The sequence below is a fragment of the Numenius arquata genome, chromosome 3 (assembly GCF_964106895.1).
Source record: "Numenius arquata chromosome 3, bNumArq3.hap1.1, whole genome shotgun sequence".
NCBI lineage: Eukaryota > Metazoa > Chordata > Aves > Charadriiformes > Scolopacidae > Numenius > Numenius arquata.
The window spans coordinates 43,560,377-43,584,245 of NC_133578.1; the positions used below are offsets into that span (position 1 = coordinate 43,560,377).

Sequence of the window (23,869 nt, forward strand, 5' to 3'; positions counted from 1 at the left end):
GGATTTGAGGGTGGCTGGAAGACCACCCAGTGTAGCTGCGAGTGTGATGGTCACTCGTACTTGCCCTGAAGATGCCAGCTGCTTGACCCCAGGCACTGGCCTGACCTCTCTTGTGGTGTTAGCTATTCCCTGAGCACCTCCAGCACAAAATCCTAAGCGCTGCTGGCTGCTGAAGGCTTTGCTGAGCTTGTGCTTGTACCGGCTGACTGTGGCTGGGTCAGAAAGGCTGTGAACCAGGAGGTCCTTCTTGGGAGCAGGACCCCAAAGGACATGATGGGGGTGCAAAGAGACACCTTGCTGTGGAGGGGAAATGTCTCGTGCTGGCTGCCTTTGTACAGTGGTGGTAATTGCTCCATTCACAGCATTGGATGAGCTTTGGATGCTGTTGGGCTCCTAAAGGCAAGGTTGGACTAAGAGCGAAGCTTGCTGAGTGCTTCTTCCTCCATTGTGTGCTTTTTGGGGGGCAAACCTGGGAAAAAGGATTCACTCCCTGCCTGTGAGATGCAGGGTGGGTAGCTGGGTAAGCAGCTTGCCATGATGGCAGGATGTGGAGATTTGAGGATGCAACAGGTTCTTCCATCCAAGGCAGTGCTAGCATAGCATTACCCTGCATTGCTTTCTCCACTGGCATTCAAAGAAAGGCAGTGATCAGCCCTCTGTACTGATAGGGCTGGAATCTGCAGCACCCAGCATGTGTCTGGGCTGATGCACCAGCTAAGAGGGAAAATAGGAGTACAGAGCCTGGGTGGGGGGTTAGTCACCATGCCTGTGAGTCACCATGTTCCCCTGCCCGCCAGCAGGACATGAACTGTGGGCTACAGTGTGAGTGATGCCTGAATGGCTGCCAAGGATTGCTTTCATAACCCACTTATAAAAGCAGTTGCTTGAATGCCACAGAACAGTGCTTGAGGGCTGGGGTGACTCCTGCAGCTGCAGGAGGCATGGACTGGTGTGTGCACCTGGCATGGAGCAGGGTCAGGACATACAGACAAGCATGCATTTCATGTCCAGTGCCTTGGGCTTGATGGAATGGGTGATGGACCGTGGGGAAGGCAGAGCACGTGGAGAGCAGGAAGCTGTAAGCATCTTTCTATACTTAAAGGCTCCTATCACATCTTCCCCCCTCCAGACGGAATAAACTTGGCTCCCTTAGCTTTTGCCCTATTCCAGATTTGTAACCTGTCCCTCAGGGGCTCTCCCAGGGCCCTCTCCAGCTGGGGATGCCAGTCTGCAGGAGGAGACCCCTGTGCCAAGCTCTCCAGCTGGCACCCCTGCCTCTGAGCAGGAGTGATTCCCACTGGATGTGCTCACCATGTGCTTCCCAGCGTGAGAGCTGCTTTGGAAAAGTAATCGTCATTGCATGGATTCACATTTGGTGGCAGCCTTGTCCCCTTCTTGGAGACCTGTTCTGCCAGGCCAATTACTCCCATTTGGCCACTGCACCTTTGATTTCCAGCCCCCGCCTCACTTTGCCTGTGTCTGCCCTGAAGTTCATCTTGTTTGACTTCAGATCATCCCACTGATTCATCAAGGTCAGACTCAGTTCAAGCCCTGCCTTATGAAGACCCGTGTCATCTGCAAGTCACAGCAGCTGTTTGTGGTGTATCACATCAGGCATTTCAGGGGGAGGTGGTGAAAGCCCTTGTGCTGTGTTTTCTGGTTCAGTTTTGCTGTTGCCTGCTCTCTGCTTCGTGCAGGCTCCTTTCCTGCAGCACAAGAGTGTGGTGCTGCCTAGCAAACATCCCTGTCCTCTGCTGCCTCAACCTCCCTCCATCAGCAGCCCCAAGCTTTGTCTTCACGTGGCTTTAATTGGTGCCATATTGCTAGGGTTCCTTTTTCAAGCATTTCCATTGAGTCTGGGCACTTACCCTTTCTCCCAGGCAAAGGGTTAATAGAGTCTATGTGGAGCCAAAGTACATGGTTATAACCAGTCCAGCAGGGAGGTGGATGCTGGTGGGTGACCCTGCGTGTATGCCTTCCAGGCCTGTGTCACAGGTTAAGAGTCAAAATCCCATGTACTGCTAGAGATGGTTCTTGCAAGAAAAGCAGCATGTGCCAAAAAGCCTATCCAAGGCTCTGCCTCCTCTTGGCTTTGTGTCTTTGGAGCAGATATTCAAGTCTCTGATCATTGTTAAAGGCAGAAGGAATTAACTGCTACCCACCATTTGGTGTCCCTCTGATAGCTCTCCCATACAGCCTGATGCCTGGTGGTGCTTCCGGGAGTACATCTCGGTATGTCTCTGGGATGCTCTGGCATCCCCAGAGACAAACCAAACTGGGTTTGGCTTCTTGTTGCTGGTGGTGAGTTTCTTGGCTTTTTTGTTTTGTTTTAATTTCAAATGACTGGAGAGAGACTGGTAAGAGATGAGATGGACAATCCTCTGGTCCTCCCTGACATGTCTGCATCAGCTGGTATTTCCTTCTGCTGCCCCTGATACAGCTTTTGCTGGTTTGGAAACTATCTCAGGGAGACCCTGTAGAAGTGACAGATCTTCAGCTGATTTCTTCTTGGGGGTTGTGGAAGAATCCACATACCTCCCTCTCCAGATAAGAGGACTTACGCTGTCCTGAAGAGCATGCAACACCTGCTTGAGTTATTGGGGAAACTTCACTGGCATTTGAGCTGGCCAGGCTTTGTGCTGCTGTCCAGAAGTTTGGTTTGGCCATACTAGGTTTGCAGGTAGGCTGAGCTTGTCCAACTGCAGCCCTCGTCAGAGCTGCCATTGTTATCCCATTTTGGTCTGCTGCCTGGCCACCTGAAGCAGGAAAACCAGCACATAGCCTTCCCTGAACAGCTTCAGAGACCTGCATAGGTCCAGCATGGAGGTTTTGCTGATAACATCCCAGGAATTTCAGATTTTCCTGGAGCCCTCCCCTCTGACACCATCAGACAGGGCTGCAGTAACCAGCAAGCTCATAAAAATGCATGCAGCACTCGGGACACTGTCCCAGGTCAATATAAATCATCTGCCGCACAGATGCCATGAAGAAGCAGCCACTGGTGGAGAAAGGATCTGGTTTAGAAATGTTTTATAAGACCTTTAAGCAGGACAGAAATGATACCAACTTCTGTGGATGGACTGAAAGCTCAGCAAGGATGGTCAGTGTTTTCTGACAAGCTCTACAGCTTTTCTGATTTTCTGATCATGTGCTATTTTGGGGGTTGACTACTCTTCATGGAAAAAATGACCAATTCCTGGTGTTTCCACCAGTTTGCATCTCAGACCAAGCATGGCTCTCACTTTGCAGGATATCCCTGCCTTCTTCCCCCATAATGCTGCTTTTTAGCTCACCATCAGCTTCCTTGGGGCATGAGGGAAGAGCTGGTTGGTGGGCACAGTGAGGGGAATGGCCAAAGTGAGGGGCAGCCATGAGAGCCATAGGTCAGTAGCAGATGCACAGGCGCTTCTGCATCCTTCCCTCTCCCACCTGGGAAAGATCACAGTTGTCATGATTTGTGCTTGGGGTCTGCAGTTGTGTAAGCAGGCAGCAGCGTTGCAGCTGGAAGCTCACAAGGATTTAATTTTTGAAAGTTGAAAGAATGTGCTTTTGGGTTTTGAACTTGGTTCAGGAGCACAGCCTGTTTGGAAACCAGGAGATGCTGTTGTGGGGTAGTGACTTACTGGATCATCTTTTAAATCTACTTTACCTTTGAATTTTCTCTCTTCTGTCCCTGCTTTAATGAGAAACCAGAAAAACTTGTAGTTTTCTGGAAATGACAACTTCGGGTATTGAGAGGAAAGTTCTCAAAGATTCATGCCTACATAGGCTTGTTTGGGGCATACACACATCTGCTGTAACTTGTCTGTCCCCTGGTGTGGGTGCTGCAGATGTTGCACAGCTCTTTTCTGCCTGGTATCACAGTATTCCCTGTGAAAATAAAAAAAAATATGGAAATTTGCATGCAAGTTTGGAGTTGGGTGATCAGGGAAATCATGTGGATTGGCTGTCCTTGTCAGCTCCTGAACCACTCCTTCCCCTGGGGTCAGGTGGGACTGGACTTCGAGATCAGTTGCTAAAATCTCAGCATATTTTAGCCAAGCTGTTTTACAGTACAAAAGCCAGCAGGATTTGTTGCTCCACTTTCCTAGGAATAGCATGGTGGTTGCACGAACTGCTGTTGGTGAAGCTGAAGGCAGCACTCTCAGGCTTGGCATATGGAAGATGTGCATCTCAAGTTATGGTGGCCCTCAGGTGATGCATGCAGTGTGCCAGCAGGATGGTGGTGGCTATGTCCCCTGGGTCTGACTCTTTCCTGTAGTCAGGAGGAGGAATAGACCCAGAAGTCCATATTTCCCTCTTCCTTTGCTTTGCAGCATGCACTTGTCACCAGCTTGTGGCTGATGCACACCTAGGGGAACAGCTTGCCCTGTGCAGTTGACCATACCTGCAGTAGCTGAGCTCTTGTGTTCGCTCTCCTGAACTAGGTGAAGCATCTCCATGTTCCCAGGGTCAGAGCTGGCTTAGAGCACCAGGAAAGTTTAAATCTTGCCCAAGGCTATATGGATAAAACATGGCAAGGTAGAGGTTCAGGGCTTGGTCTCTTCCAAGCTTTGCTCATTGGATCCAGCCCTTGAGTGCTGGTAGACAGCAATGACAACTCTGGTGCTATCAAAACCTGCTCTAAAGGCGCTTAAAGATTTTGTCACTTATATAAATAATGGCTGAACCTCAGTGGCAGACCAGCAATGAGTTTCAGTCTGCAAACCGATTTGCAGTGGTTGCTACTTGGACTTATGTCTGAGGGTCTCCCAGATAAATCTGGAGTGACTTTGCTGATCCCTGTCTCTTTGAGAGTGAGTGCCTAAGGAGAAAAGCTTGTCTCTCTTCACTGTGCTGCTGGCTGCTGTGATGCTCTGGGCCCTGTATGGTGTGACAACAGCTCCATTTGCTGCAAACAGTGAGATCTCCTGAAAGCTTGGATGGGTTCGCTCAGTGCTGAGTGGCTTGGGAAACCTCCAGCTAGCTGGAGATCTCTGCTGGGGTTTGTTTCCATAACAAAAGAAGCAGATGCTGGGGATTGCAGATGTGGCTCTGCCAAGGGTGAACGGAGCAAGAAAATGCTTTGCAAGTTGGAGAGGATGTGCTTAGGGTATGTGCTGCCATGCCCTCTTGCTAGATTAAGGTCACCCAGGTGGTGAGGTCTGCAATAGAGAGAACCAGGGCAAAACCCTCTCCTGGTATGAGACCATGCTCTGGAGGTTGGCAAGGCTTGAGCTGACTAACAGCTCATAACAAATGGCAAATAGTGGGGCACCTTCCTTTAACTCACTGGCCCACATCCAGCCTACTGTCAGCCTGGGGCACAAGATGCCATTTTCCATGGCTGACCCTATGTATGTTTTCTGAGAACGTGTCCACACGTGTGTCCTCGTTCTGTTTCATCTCCTGCCAAACCTCCACCTAACAGCCAGTCTGGGCTGCTGCCCAAGCATAAGGGAGGCAGGATAGTGTCCTGCAGGGGCTGTGGCCCAGCTGACACATGGCAAGCCTGTCTCCTTTGCAAGCTTCACTCTGCACATGGCGAGCACAGCTGGAGACCTAGAGGTAAGCCTACAAGATTATTGGGCATTTTGGCTTGGCGGAGAGAAGTGGTTAAGGCTGCAGGCAGGAGCTGCCTGGGTGGGACCAGCTTCAGGGTCTGTTCTTCATGCTGGTGCACCAGAGGTGGTAGGTCACAGGCTGTGAAGAGTAGTGTTGCAGCTGACATTTATATACGTGGATGTATTTTTATACTGTGCCCATGTCATGGTTGCAACATATTTAGGATGAACCTGGGGAAGGTCTTGTATGATGCAGCCTTTTGTCTGGGCACCTAGTGCTCTCCAGACAGCCATGATGGGATCGTCTGCTTGGACTGTGCTTAGCAAGAGCTCATCTGTGCCGGGTCCAAGTAGTCATGGTGGCCACCTTTAGCTCCACAGCAAGGCCTAGACCTGCTGTTTGCAGGCAAGTGTTTGAGCACCAGCAGGACCAGAGAGAGATGGATCCCACAATGATGTGCTCAGTGGCATGGTCCTGCCACCACAGGAACCAGAGTCCTGATGGGTCTGCATTCACTTGCATGTGGAGGAGTGCAGGATGAATCCTCTTAGGTCTGTGCTTCTCACCAGCAGTCTCAGACATTTGCTGTCCCCGCACTAGTGCGGTTAGGAAGGTTAGATCCAAGATCCCCATCTGCCATCTGTGCCAGGGACTGCTCATGGTCCTGGGAAGCCTCCTCTGGCTGACCCTGCTGAAGCAGAGGATCGGCTTAGGGGGTCTCACCACGTCCCTTCCCACCTCTGCTGCTGGGCAACTCTGCAGTACCCTGTTGTGGGGCAGCTGGCAGCAGGTTTCACTAGGTAATCTCACCGCAGTCAGCATTAAATTAGCTTTTTTTATTCATCTTCTTGTTATTTTCTGTTACTATGGGCCAGAGCTGCAGGGGTCTGGACCTGAAGTAACTGATGCAGTCAAAGGAGTCAAGCTTAAATCCCTCCTTGGGCAAGATACTGCAGGACTATGTGGGAGCGTTGGCAGCGGCAGCAGGTTGGAGAGGTCGGTGTGGGCTTTGGGGCTGCCAGCACTTCCCTGGGAATTTCTGTGCTCCTTGAAAAAATGCTGGGTGACTTTTTCTAATAGGTTTATAATCTGTGGTTTTGGCATTTGCCTGTTTTGCTTGGATGGTATGAGCCTGCTCTGCTTGGCATGATGCCTTTGTTAAACAGCTGAGGCAAAGGTTGGTGCTAACTTGATGGAGTTTGGGATTGGGTCCAAGAGGAAAACAATTGTGCATGGCTTGGTGTTGCTGCTGGAAGAGCTGGGAGCTCCTAGTTCCCTGATGCCAGGCATCTCTGAAGTCTATTCAAAGAGAAATGCTTGCCATGAGTGAAGTCTGTCACCTCCCACTGGTGTAACTCAGTCCATAAGAGAAAAACTGACTCCAGGATTTTTTACCAATAACCTTTTTTTTCAGTGACAAAACTATGCCAGAGGCAAGGGCCGTGTTAGCCCCCATGGCTGCGTTGCTGTGTTTTTCTTTGTGAATATGATGAGCAAAGAGTGAAGAGATTAGATTGTTTTGCTCCTTTTATTTTGTTTCTCATGCTTGAGGTCTTTCATCCACATTACAGGGCCTAGAAACCTCCTTGCAGAAGCAAGAAAGCCAACCCAAGGTAACTCTTGGAGATGTACAGGACGCATCCTAATTCATTAATGCTGAAAATATTACTGATCCTGGCTGACATCTGCCGTGGTTTCCTTTTGAATGAAAACCTTCCCGGTTTTGGGGATCACACCAGCAGCAGGAAGCCTCCTCCAGTGCTCTGGCTGGTGTAGGGGTTCAGGACAGAGCTGGATTACCATTCTGTCTTGGAGCCTATTGGTGTGTAATGTTTATTCCAGAGGTCTCCAGACCACCTAGACCACTGAGTAATGGCTACGGCTTCTGAGAGCAACCTCAGCCCTGCCTGCTGGATGCTTGCTCGCTCCAGCACTGGCCATCCCCAGCAGGGTGGCTGTCTCTTGAAGCAGAGAAGCCCTCTGCAAGAACAAGACTTGGCCACAGCTATTGAAGTGACGATGAAAGTAAAGGGAGCTCATGTCACACATCCCTGGATTATTTTGGTGAGAGAGCACCATGTTTTTTTGCCTCACACACTAACCTCAACATTTCCTTGGCCTCTGGCCATGGATGGTGAGCACTGGGCTGGATGTGAACACCAGCTGCTCTACACCATCAATACTTAGAAGCACCAGTTACAATCCATGCCCTGCAGTTAGGACCTTGCAAACCTAGTGCAGTGATGCTTGTTGGCAAAGCACCTTTTTGAGTTTCCTGCCCTCTCTCTGTGCTCCAGGCCTTCTCACCAAGCCAGGTCATCATAGTGTGTCCTATGGGAGATAGATTCTGCAGGATTTTCTAGCTCAGGTGTGCAGAAATGGGCGACTCTGGGAGTAGCATCTCTGATGAGAGATTAAAAGCCCCTTGCTAATATTGATGGGAGAGTTGGAAGAAATCATTTTTCTGGAAAGCACAAAATGAGCAAATAGGTTTTTCATGTTGGATTCTGTAAGCCCATAGCAGGTCTCACCATCTCTTGCAGTTCTCTGTGCAAATGCTGCTGGTGGACACTCGGAGAGAGCTGGAGACCATGTGCTCTTGGGTTGTGCATCCTCTCAAAATGCTCTCTGCCCTTTTCGAGCTTTGTTTTGGAAGTGGGTTTCTTTTTGAATGTCCCTACCAGCTTGTCTCATTTCAATGCTTTGGAGAGGAGTCAGCCCTTCAAAAGAATTCAAATTTAAAAAAAGAATCAAAATGTTTCATCTTGAAACTATTCTACTCCGTCATGTGCAAATTGAAGTCATGCCAGTGGTCCAGATGGGATTGGAATGTTTTTCCTTGAGGATCACTTGGCAATTGCGCAAGGAGGCTTTTTCCTTCGTGACTGCCTCAAACCTGCCTTTTGAAACTTCTGGGGACATTCATTTCCTTGACTGATGAGCAAACTGAGCACAGTGATGGCTTTTCTAGCATTAAACATCATCTTTTCCAGCCTTTCTCAGAGGCTTTGTGTCCCCTGGCTCAGCTGATCCACCTCTTGCTGATTTGGGAAGTATCTATGCAGAGGGTGGTCCCCTGCAGAAATGGGAATGTGGGCTTACGCAGGGGACAATGCAGATTTGTGACATGGGCTAAACTGACCCACAGCGGGGCTGTCAGGGAGGGGAAGGCATGTCCTGGGCGAGTTGCCCACAAGCTGGGCTTTCCTCTAGCGGGTGAGGGTGCAGGATGGAAAGGGCAGAAGATGCAATGGCTTCCTGAGCATCTCCAAGAAGCATTTTAAGGTTTGGGGGAGGCTGACGTAGCCCAGCTCTATCAACAATAGAGATTGAGGCTAATTTGGCTTAATAGGCTCAGGGCATCCTCTCTGCTTCTATTTAAACCTGTGTGACTGCTACAGTGTGGCTTCTCTGTACCACCTTACACAAGACTTTCAGCTCTTTGTCTTTAACCATGCACCTGGTTACTGAAAGCCTGCATGGGCAAGTGCCTGTTGTCACTCAGGCTTCACATTTAAGTGGAAGTGAGCAATATTTTGACCTCAGACTGGTTTTTAATACAAATGCGCAGATCTGTCGGTGAAAATGCTTTTGCATGTTGATGGTTTGATGAAAAGCAAAGTGTCTCGTATCAGCAGTTTCAGCTGAAACTTTTTTTAGGTTTGGAATTATTTTGGCTTTGAACTCAGTGCTACTGGTGGTGGGGGGGAACAAAACTCAGAAAGCCTTTAAAACCTTTCAATTGTGAGGTGAGAGCTTCTGCCATGGAGAAAATGAAATGTGTGGTCAGACTTGGGATGGTTTGGGGTTTTTCCTCATTTCCTATTGTTCCCTCAAATTAGGAAGACTTTTTCCCTTTGGATCCAGCCAAGATCCAACCGCACACTGTAGGAAAAGACCAGGTTCGAGACCATCTAAGGAACCTGGAGGTGCATAAGTCCATGGACCTGATGAAATCCATCTATGGGTTCTGAGGGAGCTAGCTGATGAAGTTGCTAAGCTGCTTTCCATTATATTTGAAAAGTCATGGCAGTCTGGTGAAGTTCCTGCTGCCTTGAAAAGGGGAAACATAACCCGCTTTTTCGAAAAGGGGGGAAAAAAAGGAAGACCCGGGGAACTACAGGCCAGTCAGTCTCCCCTCTGTGCCCAGCAAGATCATGGAGCAGATCCTCCTGGAATCTCTGCTAAGGCACATGGAAAATAAGGAGGTGGTTGGTGACAGCCAACATGGCTTCACCAAGGGCAAGTCATGCCTGATAAATTTGGTGGCCTTTTACGATATCGCCACAGCGTTGGTAGACAAGGGCAGAGCAACAGACATCATCTACCTGGACTTATGCAAAGTGTTTGACACTGTCCCGCATGACATCCTGGTCTCAAAATTGGAAAGGCGTGGGTTTGATGGATGGACCACTCGGTGGATCAGGAACTGGCTGGATGGCCACACATAAAGGGTTGTGGTCAACAGCTCAATGTCCAAGTGGCAGCCAGTGATGAGTGGTGGCAGTGGTGATGAGGGGTCGGTACTGGGACCAGTGCTGTTTAACATCTTTGTCGGAGACATGGACAATGGGATAGAGCGCACCCTCAGCAAGTTTGCTGATGACACCAAGCTGTGTGGTGCCGTCAACATGCTGGAGGGAAGGGATGCAATCCAGAGGGAAATTGACAGGCTTCAGAGGTGGGCCCAAGCAAATCTCATAAAGTTCAACAAGGCCAAGTGCAGGGTCTTGCACCTGGGACATGACAATCCCAGGCACAAATACAGGCTGGGTGGAGAATGGCTGGAGAGCAGCCCCGAGGAGAAGGACTTGAGAGTGCTCATGGATGAGAAGCTCAACATGAGCCAGCAATGCACACTGGCAGCCCAGAAAGCCAACCCCATCCTGGGCTGCATCAAGAGAAGTGTGACCAGCAGGTCAAGGGAGGTGATTCTACCCCTCTACTCTACTCTGGTGAGACCCCACCTGGAGTACTGCATCCAGTTCTGGGGTCCTCAGAAAGACACAGACCTGTTGGAGGGGGGTCCAGAGGAGGGCCACAAAAATGATCAGAGGGCTGGAGGAGCTCTCCTATGAGGACAGGCTGAGAGAGTTGGGGTTGTTCAGCCTGGAGAAGAGAAGGCTCTGGGGAGACCTTGCAGCAGCCCTCCAGTACCTGAAGGGGGCCTACAGGAGAGATGGGGAGGGACTTTAGCAGGCAGTAGAGTGATAGGATGAGGGCTAATGGTTTTAAATCGGAAGAGGGGAGATTTAGATTAGATATTAGGAAGAAATTCTTTCCTGTGAGGATGGTGAGGCACTGGAACAGGTTGCCCAGAGAAGCTGTGGCTGCCCCATCCCTCGAAGTGTTCAAGGCCAGACTGGATGGGGCTTTGAGCAACCTGGTCTAGTGGACGTGTCCCTGCCCATGGCAGGGGGGTTGGAACTCGTTGATCTTTAAGGTCTCTTGCAACCCAAACCATTCTGTGATTCTGTAAGATCATGCAGTGCCATCAGAAACCCAGGCTCAGACCAGGCAGGCAGAGATGCTATGCCAAGATGTGGCTGTGCACAGGGTGTGTGAGCCCTGCCCAACCTTGTGGTGCTGCAGAGCTTGTTACCGTGGCAGAGCTGAGGCACTTCCTACACAGGAACTGCTTCAAGGTTTTTCTGCAGATTTTTGGTCAAGTTGGCAGCTGCCTTGAAAGTTGCCCTTTTGTTGGAAGCTGAGTTTGGTCTGAGTTTCTCAAGGTTAATTCTCCAGCAGATGAAGTACTGCACCAGGGATGTTCCCAGGAGCTGCTGTCCTCATTCCTGTTCCTGATCAACTGGTTTTCTGTGTTCCATGATGCTCAAGATCCTGTGAGCAGGGCAGGAGGTTTCATTTCGGCTACGCTCACGGGTGTTTTCTTAAAGGCATCTAGTGAGGAAGCATGAGGCAGCATGTAAATCAGCCTGGGGAGGTCACTGCAGCAAGTGCTGAGAGCTGCTTACTGGAACTGCTATGGCCTCTGATCTGCTTACAAGCAGCCAAAGGCAGAAGGGAGAAAAAATATGGGTACTTTGATGGTTTCAGAAGGTTTCCCACTGTCTTTCATCAGCACTGAAGGACAGGAAAGCAGATATTGTGGCATTGGGGTGGTTTGAAGCCAACTCCAGCTCTACCAGGCCCACAGCAAGACTTCTTGCTTTGCTGGGTGGTGCAGAAACGATTACCTCCCCTCTATCCTTTGCGACTCTGGCTCAGACCTTGAGAGAAGGGAGGTTTCCCAGAAATGCTACCAAGCAAGGGCTACTATCTCTTGGAGGAAGCATTGGGAAGTTGGAGATGGGTCTTTAAAGGGCCTCTACTCCAGCTCCCACTAGTCGCATCTTCCTCTGAGATGGGTCCACATGCATTGGGTAGCATGGTGCAGCCATGCACAAGCAGCACTGGGGTGGGGAGGAGGAGGGAATGGCTCCTGGCTTGCCCCTTCCATGCTGATTTCTTGACCTCTCCCTCACAGCTGCAGCTACAGATGTTGGCGACTGCATGCTGGATCAGCCCAGAGCACTGGGAGGAAACGGACAGATGGACTTGCAGGTTGACAAGCTGTTTCCTGAAGGGGAACTGCTGCACCAGGTATTGTTCCACACCTCAATTGTTTGGGGTCTTACCTTGGCTCCCGCCATCCGCCAGGCATGCCAGCTGGTCCCTGTCTGCTGATCCATACAGTAGATACGGGGCATGTGGTCCCACCTGTGGAGCAAGAGGAGAACTGGTGACACTTCCTGGCTGGGATGGGTCCCTGTCCTCTCTGTTCCCTGCAGTTTACCCCCCCCTTTGGTTATGTCGCTGCAGCTCTGTAGGGGCTGTACCATAAACTGTATGTGAGAACAGAGCAGGGCTCAAGGTGGTGGGTTGAGTCCTTGCAAAGGTGTCGGGTGATGTCTGTGCCTGTAGCTTTCAGGTGTTGGCTGTCACTGAGCCCAAAGCTGGCATTTTTCCTTGGGACCCAGTGCGCACAAGCTCATGCGTCCTAACCAAGAGGTGCAGGGGTATAGTACAGCAGTGGTACAGATTGATCCCTGATTAGTCTCTGGGGTGGTGTGTACCTTGTGTTGTAGTAAATGCAAAGAGGAGAATGGCGATTGCTGCAGGATAAAACATCCGCCAGGAACTGCTTGCCCTATCTGGGGCATTTTGTGAGCTTGCTAGAACGATGCCTGGGATGGAAAAAATCCAGGTTCAGCTTGTAGGTTGTGGTGGGAAAAAGAAGGGAAGATGGGTCTTGGAAGACAGTGATGGAAAAAATCATTGGATGGTAGGAGCTTTGCGTTGTAGAAAGACCGGTGTGTGCTTAATGAAGTAGCTCTCAATGAACTTCAGAGAACAAGGAGCTGGTAACTCAGCTGACCAGAATGCTGTTTGTTTGGGCTGCAATTTATAAATGTAAGCTGGAAGGAAATGGGATAGAAAGGGTCCATGGAAGGGCTGGTTGCTGAATAAACAACTGGCCGTGTCAACTTAAAACATGCTGCTCCTTGGGGACACAGGGCAAATCTGTGCAAGACCTTTAATCTCTCCAGGGCTGTGTTCCTGATAATCGCATGTGTCTGTGCTTTCTGGGCCTTGAGTCCTCTTCTTCCTTCTTCCAGGTCTCCAAACACTAGCAGATGGATGCTTGTCTCTCCTTAAAGTCTGACCTGTGCCTTTAACCCTGCTCCTGCACAGCCTTACAGGAATGCCCACTGTTACGGACAGGGTGTGAGCAGAGACCTGGCAAGAGCCCCCACAGGGGATTTTGCTGAGGCTGTGACTCCTGGGAGCCCAGTGTGACTTCTGGCAACGAAGCTTGGACGACATGAAGTTTCCCACGTAGTCTTCGCTCCCAGGAGCAGGCTCAGCTGGCTGCAAGCATGATAGTCCCAGAGGAACAGCTGGAATAACGCGATAGCCAGAGGTTGCCCCAGTCCCATGATGGAGCTGCTCCCAAGTGCTCTCTGGGGGTTTGAGCTGGACCATATGATGGCAATTTGTTGAGCCACCAGAGCATTGGCAACCTGGGGTGATTGAAGGCACCTGGAGAGCTTATGAGGCGTTAATGTGACAAATTCCTCAGCTGAGCTGCCTGATGTTTTGGGGTTTTTTTCCCCTGTCAAAGAGCATTTTAATCAGATATTATAATTTGCAGCAAACTGACTCGGGGCCCCTTGGGGGGCTGCAACACACAAAGGAAAGGGACTACGCCTGCTGCAAGCTGGATCTGTGCAGTATCAGGCAACATGCTCAATCCAGAGGCCTCTCAAATAATCCAAGTTACTAAAAAAAGGCAGTTCCACATGAGCCTCAGAGTTGCTGTAAATTGGGAAATGCATGAGCTATGTCCGCAGACTGCTTCTGCCTCCTCCTTCCATGGGGGGAGAGGGTGAGTGGAGCCAAAGGAGCGGCATGGGCAGCCAGACCCTTCTCTCCAGCAAAGGACATGTCTCCATGTTTCTCCCCAGGTGCAGTTCAGCACGGCTGAGCTGGGCAGCGAGGGCAGAGTCCATATTTGTGACAGGTCCTGTCCTGGTGTTTATGAGACCTGCTGAGACTTCTGCCCACATCTTGATTAAGCTCAGACTACCAATTACAGTTTTCTTTTCCTGATTTCTCTTATTTTATTCACTAAGAAATTAAAACTATTACAGACGAACAGGGGGCAGGAATTACTATCTAGTACAGTACTTTCCTGGATCTTCATCTTGCCTCTTTTTCTGGGTATTCACTTGATGCGTGAGTTCTCCTCCCCCCACCCTAGCTATGATCTCCCATATTTTTTTAATAGTTTCTCTAATTTGGCATGGGTTTGGCCTTTCCAGGCAAGGAGCTACCAGTTAGGTATGGATTTAGCTGCAAACCATACGTATATAATTGCAGAGTGCAAGGCGAGAAGTGAAGTTGGCAGATACTATGAGCACAAAGATATTTCTTGTAGACATTTGGGGATTTTCTGTTTTAAGCCTTATCTTCTGTCATATAGAACATCAGCAAGAGGAGCGTAATTTTCCTGGTATGGTGTCTCATAGTGGCAGTTCAATGCCAGGATGTATTTGAGGGGCAATGGGGTTTGTTCCTGACAAACATCTCAAGAACAATGGGGCCTCTTGAAACATTTGTCAGGAGCAAGAACAAAATCAGATGAGAAGACGTTGTAGTCCTGTGTAATAGGAGACAGATGAGAACAGGATGCTCTCACCTCCTCGAAGATGTGTCAAACAGTCTGCATGCTTAAGAAGACCAGAAGATGTCATGTAAGGTGTCACAGATGTGATGTCAAGGCCTCCACAAATCTGGGGTGTGCGTTTCCAGATTTTTCCACCTCTTTTGCTTTCAAGGTGGGTCTTGGTGCATTCGCATCTTTAAATGATAGCAGTGGCTGAATTTGGTCTTATTTTGAGTACTTTGTGATGAGTTGTTCACACACCTGGGGAGCTGAGAGCAGGAGTCTGAGGGACAGCTGCGTCTATGTAGTCCTCAGGTGATAAGGACTAAAAGACAGGTTTTAGGGGGTGATTGGAGAAATTCTGGGGAGAAGACATGCGGAAATAAGCTTGTATAACCCAACTGTAGAACTCATGGTAAAGAGCATGGCCCAAAGTGTATTTGGTCATCCTTAAAATGAAATGGTGGATAAATATGTCAAGTCAGTGACTGACCGCAGTTTGGTTACCATCTCTGAAGGCTTCATTACGCTTGAACAGAAGCTATGCTCCTCCTGGAGTCACCAGGCTCAAGGCACTTCTTCCCTCTGCGCTGCTTGCTGCTGCTTGTTGTTGATGTTGTAGGCAAGTTTGTTAGAGGAAATCAGGTGTGCCCGCAGAAGAGCCCTAGAAGAGCAGAGCTATACTCAGCTGGTACAGCTGGAGAGGAGATAACGAACTCCAGTTGCTCCAGAAACTTCGCCTTTGTTGGTCCCTCCTGATGCAGGAGATGCCCTCTGGTGAGAGGGTTTCTACAGTGGGTCTAGAAAACATTGTTAGTCCACCTTTGATCATTGCTCATGCTAACAGCGAGGAACCCCTCCCCAACTAACCAGGGTTAAAAGCCTCATGTGGTCACAAGGTGCTTTCCTTTTTTGTGGATTCTTTGTGGACAAAGAAGGTCCCTTCCCATCCCTGAATGCTGAAGAAAGACCTGGAGAAGTTCATCTGGATTCAAGCTAGGCAGAGTAACTCTGGGTTCAACTTATGCTTTCAGGCACTCAATGGATTTATCATCATCGTGACTGGAGATGGCTGCATCTTCTACATCTCCCCCACTGTGCAGGACTACCTGGGCTTTCATCAGGTGGGTACCACTTTTTTCCTGGCTGTAAACAGGTGGGTGCAGTCCATGCCTGGGAAGGAGGTACTCATAGCCATACCAGGGCTTGCTTTTCTCCCTTCCCAGCTCCCTTGGATCACTTCTGCTGTACGTTTTCAAATGAGTCATGTGCTTTGGGGGCTGCAAAAGATGACAAGCGTGCTTGTGACTATAGTAAGAATGGGTGCAAGCTGAGCAATGGCAGGCTCTGTATCCTCTTGTCTTTGTGTGTAAGAAGGGTATGAGATTTTTCTTGTATAACGATGCTGGGCACATGGGCTCTCACTTGCAGAAGGCTGAGGGTATCTTGCTGATGACAAGTGTCAGTGCCCTAAAGTACCATGGGTTACATGGGATGCCAAGAAAAAGCAGACCTCTCCCCATATCCACCCTGTAGCCAGTTGGCCTGACATCCAGCTCCGTTGGCTGAAGGACTGAGTCAACAGGAGGGCTGTGAGGCTGCCAAACCCATTTTGTTGCATGGGTTCCTGGTGTGCCTGCAGAGACTGATGTGTTTTCTTTGTCCTCTCTTAGTACCCCTTCTTGGCTCACTGTAGAAGGATCCTCATGGGCTGATGCCCCAAGTCAAAACAGCTGTCAGAGGCAGGGAGTGGTCTTCTCAAAGTACCTGTACGTCTGGTTAAGCAGGAGGCTCTGCTCTGGCATGTTTCTGAGGGCAGGGACATGGCAGTTGGTGGCCTGAGCTGCCCATGGGCTTGGCAGGTTCATGCTGGCTACCACAGCTTGCAGGACCAGGATGGGAAGGGTTGGTCCAGGATGTGGCCGATGTGGCCCTAAAAGAAGGGGACTGTGTTGGGAGGCAGGTGGTGTGAGGACTTGATGTGTGTCATCAAGTGTGGCCAACCTTACAGCCCAGCATCAGCATGTCTGTTTTTCCTAGAGGCACTGGGATACAGATTCCCGTGGATTTGAGGTTAAAAAAACCCAAACCCAAACCTCTACAAAAACCTTTTTAAAGCAGCAAATCCCTCTACATAAGTCGGGGGGGGGGGGGGGGGGGAGAAATAGTTTGATTCAGTCAAAATGTTTTGATCAACCTGAAATTATTTTTTTACGTTGATCTTGTGGAAGAAACAAAACTGCTTATTTCCAGAGGGCTTGAGACGGCAGTGCAAGAGAGATCTTGTGTGCTGTTTCAGACCAGCGATCTGTACCCCAAAACAAATTCCTCTCTGACAACCCACAGCCTCTCTGGCGCTTTGTCTGAATTTGGTTCCAAGAAGATACTAGAAGTTAAGACATGACAGGCAAACACCACTGCTGCAGTCTTCACCCCACAAATAGGGAGCAAGCTTCCCAAAGAGCAGGGGCTCCCATGGCACCGGAGGGTGCTGGAATTTCAGCATTTCCCATGAATTTGCGGTTAAGGATCAGGAGCCAGAGCCAGTGTGAAACATCCTTGGAAGGGCCAGGTGGCACCAGGAGAACCTCAGCCTCACCACTCTGGGGAGTGGGGTGGAAATCTCTGCTTCTCTATCACCAGGCGACACTGGGGAAGTGGGTGGTGTTGACAGTCCTGAGCAGCCAGGGTTACTTGGACACTGCCGTTTCCGTTGCTTCCAGAAACCTCTGAGCTGCTCCCTAGACAGACCCTCTCTCTGCTCCCTTTCCCTCCTTACTGAGCCACCCTTCCTAAAAATAACCAGTTCCTGGTCCTCACTTGCCACGTGGCACACCAAACTGGTTGGTTTTTTCCTGTTATTTACACTCAATCGCTGCGCTTTTAGTACCCACAAAGGAAAGCCTCCTGCCATGTCTTCCTCCAGACACTTCTGCAGGCTGGGCAGGAGTTGATGCTCTTCTCCCCTTGTGTCATTCCAGTCGGATCTCATCTACCAGAGCGTGTATGAGCTGATTCACACAGATGACAGAGCTGCCTTCCGCTGCCAGCTGCATGGGGCCCCAGCATCTGGCAGCACCCAGCATGCTGCCAATGGTGAGTGCCAGGGTAGTCCCCAGCAGCAATACCTGGGGACCAGCAGCCACCTCTGCGTGGCCACGCAGTGCCGGACAGCCCTTGTGGTGGCATTTATAGGCACTGAGCACAGCCCTGCACGGAGGAGCATCCCATACTCCCCCCCAACCCTGGGACTCGCAACCATCCCAGGGGTTGGCATGGCCACCTGTCACCAAAAGCAGCCAACAGCAGTGACATGCTGTCTTTCTCTGTGCTGGAGGGATAGGGACACTTCCCCCAAACCATTTTGCTTTTCAGTGTTTGAAATCCTATTTATTTCAGCGGGGGAGGCTTGTTGTCTTGCTCCTGTCTGAGAGGCAAGGGGACCAGAAACTATCGTGAACTGGTAATTTCCCAACAGCAAGGTCTTACTCATCTTGTGAAGACCATGGGTTCACTTGAGCAGCAGAGTTTCCATCAGGAGCAGGTCTGCAAGGCCATGCGCTTGAGGTGCGCAGCTTGAAAAGCTTCATTTTTCCTTTGGTTTCCCAGCCCCTCCTGCTGACCAGTCAGTGCTGGCTGGATGCAGCATCGCATCCAGCCCACACCACCTGTGCCCGGAGAAGCCCTCCTTCATGGAGAGGAGCTTCACCTGCCGCTTCCGCTGCTTGCTGGATAACTCCTCAGGATTTCTGGTAACGCAGTCCTGCACAAGGACACCCCTCTTCTCCCGTTGTGTTCCCTAGGGGCTACTCGTGTCCCATAGGGGTGGGAGCACTGCTCATTCCTATCACTGTATTTGCTTCACACTCACCTTTTCTAATCCCCTCTAAGGCCTTGAATTTCCACGGGCGCTTGAAATTCCTTTTTGGGCAGCAGAAGAAGGCATTGGACGAGTCTCCACTGGCACTCTTTGCCATCGCAACACCTGTCCAGCCACTCTCCATTCTGGAGCTTCGGACCAAGATGCTGATCTTCCAGACAAAGCACAAGCTAGATTTCACTCCCATGGCCTGTGATTCCTGGTAGGGCATCTCCTGCTTTCGCTGGGGCAAAACCCATGGCTGAAGATGCTGGACAGAAAGCTAGAGCCCATGGGAGCGCTTCTGACCCAACTCCTGTGACAAGCTGTCTGATGCTTTTGTCCATCCTCTGTTGGGCATTTGTGCAGCCCCCCAGTAACACGGGGAGCACATTAACTGCGTGCCAGCCCTTGGCTCCCATGTTTTAGCCCAGAAAACCCTGCATGGGGTTTTGTGGAAGAGGGGATGCAGCTCAACCCACGACAGAGAGTTGCACCACCCAAAGTGGGACACTGGCTAACTGCCTGGGCACTGGGCAGGGGATCACGTCTGGCTGGTGGGATGTAACTGGGGTGTCTATCCTTGGTGTCAATGGGTTTCTGCACTGTTTCCAGGGGGAAGGTTGTCTTGGGGTACACAGAAACGGAGCTGTGCAGGCGGGGGTCCGGGTACCAGTTTGTGCACGCAGCTGACATGATGTACTGTGCGGAGAACCATGTGAAAAGTGAGTTCTAGGAGGGCTATTGGGGCAGGTATGTTCTTGTGGGCCCTTGCAGCTCTGGTCATGCCAGTACTGTTCCTCTTTGGTGAGCCAAACATTCAGGTCTGGAGTGGCTGTGATAAAGGCTCTCCCCTCCTGGGTCATACCTGCATGGGGGGCTGGCAGGGGGACAGCAGTGGCATGTGGCATTGTGTGCTGGCTGCGTTCTGCCTCTTCTGCCCCCACAGCATGAGCTCAAGGTGATGCTCAACATCATGGCATCTTGCCCATGCCGTTTGTCTGCCCCCACAGAGTGACCGTGTCGGTGCCATCTCTCTTCTCTCCCCGCTCCAGTGATGAAGACAGGAGAGAGCGGGCTAACGGTTTTCCGGCTGCTGACCAAGAAGGGCAGCTGGGTGTGGGTGCAGGCCAATGCCCGGCTGGTGTACAAAGCGGGGAAGCCTGACTGCATTATTGCCCGACAGCGAGCCCTGTCGTGAGTATCACTGGGTCTCTGCCTGCATTTGCCTGCTCTTGGTATGTGTTACCGTGGGGCTGCTTTGGGGTATGTGGAGGAAGGGGTGGTTGGGCTGCGTGGTTGGCACGTTGCAGCATGTGCCCTCCTGTAGCAGGGGGCCATGAGCAAAGCAGCTCTGAGAAGGTGGCTGCAAGACACACTTACTCCTGCCTGGGGTGAGCCCTGCACATGCAGCCCTTCCCCAAGCCATGCAGACCTCCCCACAGGCTCCCCAGAGCCCCAGTCCTCTGCCAGCAACACTGTAGACATCCCAATCCAGCACCCTTTTCCTCAGAAAAGCCAGCGCAGTGCTGTGAGCTCCTGTCTCACTGTTGGGCAGGTGGTTTTACCTGGCCCAGAGGAGGTGCTCATGCTGTTTCCATCTTTTTTTTTTCTTTTTTTTTTTTGCTCTGCTCTGAAGGAATGAAGAAGGGGAAGAACATCTGTGGAAGAGAAACCTGCAGCTGCCTTTTACTTTTGCCACGGGGGAAGCAGTCTTGTACGGGAATGACCTTCCTGAGTTCCTGGACTCCTTCCAGGCTATGGAGGAGTTGCAGACACAAGCAACCTCCCACTCAGAGCAGTGCTTGCTAGACCCCAGCTCTCTTCTTGGGGCCATGATGAAGCAGGATGCATCCACATATATCTCCCATGCTGATAACATGCCTCAGTTCTCCTTGCCAGATCTCATCACTGAACCTGATGGACCGAGCCATAATGAGGAAGCTGGTGATGGTAAGGAGGACAGCAACTCCCTCCTGGTTGTTATTGAAACCCTCTTTGAGGAGAGTGAGATGGATGGAAACATCTGCCAGAACCTCCAGAGCCTCAGCGGGAACAATGCAGAGCTGCAGCAGTGGGAGGAGGCTCTGCTCTGCTTGGGTGCAAAAGAGGAGCTGCCATCCCAGGAGGCTGGCGAGAGGCTAGGCACTGAGATGACCTCCTGTGTGGAGCAGATGCTCCTCAGGGAGGATGCTGGGAAGAGCATGGACTTCCCACGCTGCAGTGCATCACCCTGTAATGAGGAAAACAGTGTTGCAGCTCATTTCCAGCACTGCTGGGCAACTAATTCAGGGTTTCAAGCCCCACCACACCCCCAGGCACCTGGTGTACAAGGCCAAGATGCTGTGGTCTGTGTTACATCTGAGGTCAGCTCTGCTCAACCAGAACAGCAGGTCCCAGTTAACTCAGCTGGGCTGGTAGAGGGAACTGTACTGGATGTCCCAGGTTCAAGCAGCAAGCACGCTGTAGCACTTCAGATGTCAAACCTGGGACAAGTGCTTCAAACAGAAGTTACCTCCTCTGCTCCTGTAGATACCACTATTGCAGATGATCAGGGCCAGCCTGAGTGTGAGCTGGTGAGCTCAAGCTGCCCACCTCCGTTGCACTCAAACGCAGTAGTGACTCGGTGGCACAATGTCCCAGTCCGGGCAAACCCAGCACATCCTTTGGGTCAGAGTGCTTCTCCTGGAGGTTCCCCATCAGAGGCTTGTATGGCCACAGCTGCAAAACAGCTGGAAGCAACAGGAACACACCTGGAGTCACAAACTCTGCTGGCCGGCAGCCCTGAGAGTCCCCTGGGGCCTGGGCTATGGTTGCTGCCATCCCAACCTACCCCTTGCCCTGCATGGGGCTCACACGAGTCCTTATTCTCTGGGGCTGGGGACCTCCATGATGAGGACACTCTCCCTGCACGAGCATCAGCACCCTTAGGAGTCAGCCAGCTGCCAGGGGATGGTGACTGCCCCAAACAGCCCCTGATACTCCCCCTAGAGCCCAGCTTTTCTTGGGAAGGGGAGCAGGACAAGTGGTTCATGCAGAACCAGCCATGGCTCCTGCAGTCTGGGACAGCTCCTCAGAAATTTGGTGGGGCAGGTCTGGTGCAACACAGCAGCCTCATGTTGGGGGCCAGCACAGGTTCCAGCACCCATCAGATGGACCACGTGTTGCTGCCTGACTGCCAGTACAGAAATAACCTTTCTGGCCATGAGAGCGCTTTTCTTAGGGATGCCCCTAAAATATCCCTTCCCCAGCAGCTGGGTGCTTTACCTTGCCCCAGTCAGAGTCACCCTGAACCATCATGTTCCCCATAGGGCTCGGTTTTGAGGTGCTCATCAAACTCTCCCTGTGAAGGTGGTTGCAAGGAGTGCCCTCCTCCTCTGAGTGGGGCCCTGGCTTCCCATCAGCATCCTTTGTAGGCAGGCAGCTGCTCTGTGCCTGTGAGGTCCAGCTCAAGGTGAGGTGTGAGGGCTGCAGGACCTGCGGCATGTACCTGCTTGCACAGATAGAGTGAGGGGTGATGCCGGGGGGTGCCAGCACAGTATGGGTTGTGGGCAGCCTGTTTTGAAGCCTCACTGTGAACTAGTAGCCACATCTTGAAAAGCCACCAACAATTGCAAGCTCTTTTGGCAGTGTGCACCTGCAAGTGGTGCCCCGTGCTTCCACCTTGCTTGGGATTTTGCCTTACAGTGTCTGAAATGAGGTGCCCTAGCAGAGCTTTCGGGTGACCTAGGATGAAGTGGTTTGTATTTTCTCCGTGAGAAGTCTGACAAACCTCCCTGCTGGCAGGGCTGCATCTCCCTGAAAGACCCCCTGCTTGCCAGTCCATGCATTCCTGGTACCCTCTTGCAGACATACGTGCTTGGACTTACAGGCACCACACTAATGAATTGCAATTTCTTGGTGCTGCATGGTCTCCTTATCACCTGTGTGTGTGGACCACACTTGTCATGTTGCTGTTTGGTTCCCTGCATCATCTCAGCCTGCCTGAGCCCCTCTGCTCTGCTCCTTGCTCCCTCCCTCCTCTGCTCTCCATCCCCTTTCCTCCTCCCAAGCCCCTGGTGAGCCAGTTCCTTCAGAAAAGGGGATGTTACCAAGTGCTTTGAGGTGAGAGCTGAGGAAGCTTGGGATTTTGGGCTCCTCAGCAGCTTTCCTAGGGAGTTCGGGAGAAACGGGTACCAGGCTGTAACCTTCCCTTACAGCAGTGTGGGGAAGGTCCAACCAAGCTCCCCTTGGCTTTGTCACTGGCTTATCCTTGCCTTCCTCTTCTGAGCTCAGCAGTGCCATCAGGCAGAGGAACAATGGCATTTACTCCTGCAGTCGTTCAGGACAGTGTGGTTTTGCCCAAGCAGTGTCAAATAAAGGGAAGCGATGAAGGGGCCGCTGTCTGCCTTTGGATCAACTTTGTGCCCTTTAAACTCTTGGAGACCAGCAAAACCACTTTGTTGAGCTCACTTTCTTTTGTATTTTTTAACCTAAGGTGTGAATTTATTCTCCCATACCCATCAGGGAAAACTGATAGAAAAAGCAATGGAGGGGGAGAAGAGAGGGCTTAATTCAAGAGCAGATGTGGCAAGCCAGCTTGGTTAGAGGTGTCAGAGTGGTTGGGGACCTCCACGTCATCCCCCTTTGTGCCTGTCACCCTGAGCATCACGTCTGCCTCACACCAGTGTTAAGCATGTACTGTTTGCCAAGCAAGTAAAATTGGATAATTAGTGCAGGACTAGCCCAGCAGCAAGCCTGCACGTGTCCTGGTGTGAGGTGGCCCCATCTCCTTGGGTCTCTTACTTTGTGGCCTGCTTTGCCTTGCTGTGCTGGGGCTCTTGGGACTGCTCACAGGGCAAGATGGGGCTCAGGGAGGCTCGAGCTTCTGGCTGTAGTCTGGGAGCAGAGTAATGCTGGAAACAGGCTGGAGCCTTCTGAAGTGGTCTGGAGGAGCATCTGGGATGGGGCAAAGAGCTGACTAGCCACGATGCGGAGCCTTACAAATCCACAGACACAAAAAGCAGCAGGATGGATTCTGCTCATTAGCCTTTGTTGTCCTGATACCTGTAAGACAATGTGAAATGGTGCATGGCCCTAGCCAGGGGGTGCTGAGAGCTCTCGGTCCTACAAGAGATTCACCTTGGGGAAGGGGTACCCCACCAGGCTGTGCTAGTTGGGGCCGAGACAGACCCCTGGTGCTCAGTTACTTGTCTCTTATCTCTTTATACATTGTGTATGTGCATATAGCTTCTATTTTCTTGGTAGTATCTCATTTTATGCTTCGTGATTTCTTTGTATTGCTGTTGGCAGATGGA

At 51.1% G+C, this 23,869-nt stretch overlaps 1 protein-coding gene across 1 annotated transcript in view; it reads left to right on the top strand.

Annotated features, from left to right (window-relative positions):
- The window catches only part of LOC141463477 (aryl hydrocarbon receptor-like), a 29,183-nt gene extending 7,262 nt beyond the window's left edge, over positions 1 to 21,921 (top strand). Inside the window, exons 3-11 of the mRNA XM_074145905.1 lie at positions 12,032 to 12,147; positions 15,748 to 15,837; positions 17,695 to 17,772; positions 18,340 to 18,465; positions 18,605 to 18,795; positions 19,188 to 19,297; positions 19,628 to 19,769; positions 20,212 to 21,362; positions 21,884 to 21,921. Of these exons, the coding sequence (XP_074002006.1) occupies positions 12,032 to 12,147; positions 15,748 to 15,837; positions 17,695 to 17,772; positions 18,340 to 18,465; positions 18,605 to 18,795; positions 19,188 to 19,297; positions 19,628 to 19,769; positions 20,212 to 21,362; positions 21,884 to 21,921 (2,042 nt within the window). The remainder of the gene's footprint in view (positions 1 to 12,031; positions 12,148 to 15,747; positions 15,838 to 17,694; positions 17,773 to 18,339; positions 18,466 to 18,604; positions 18,796 to 19,187; positions 19,298 to 19,627; positions 19,770 to 20,211; positions 21,363 to 21,883) is intronic.
- Positions 21,922 to 23,869: the final 1,948 nt, after the last annotated feature.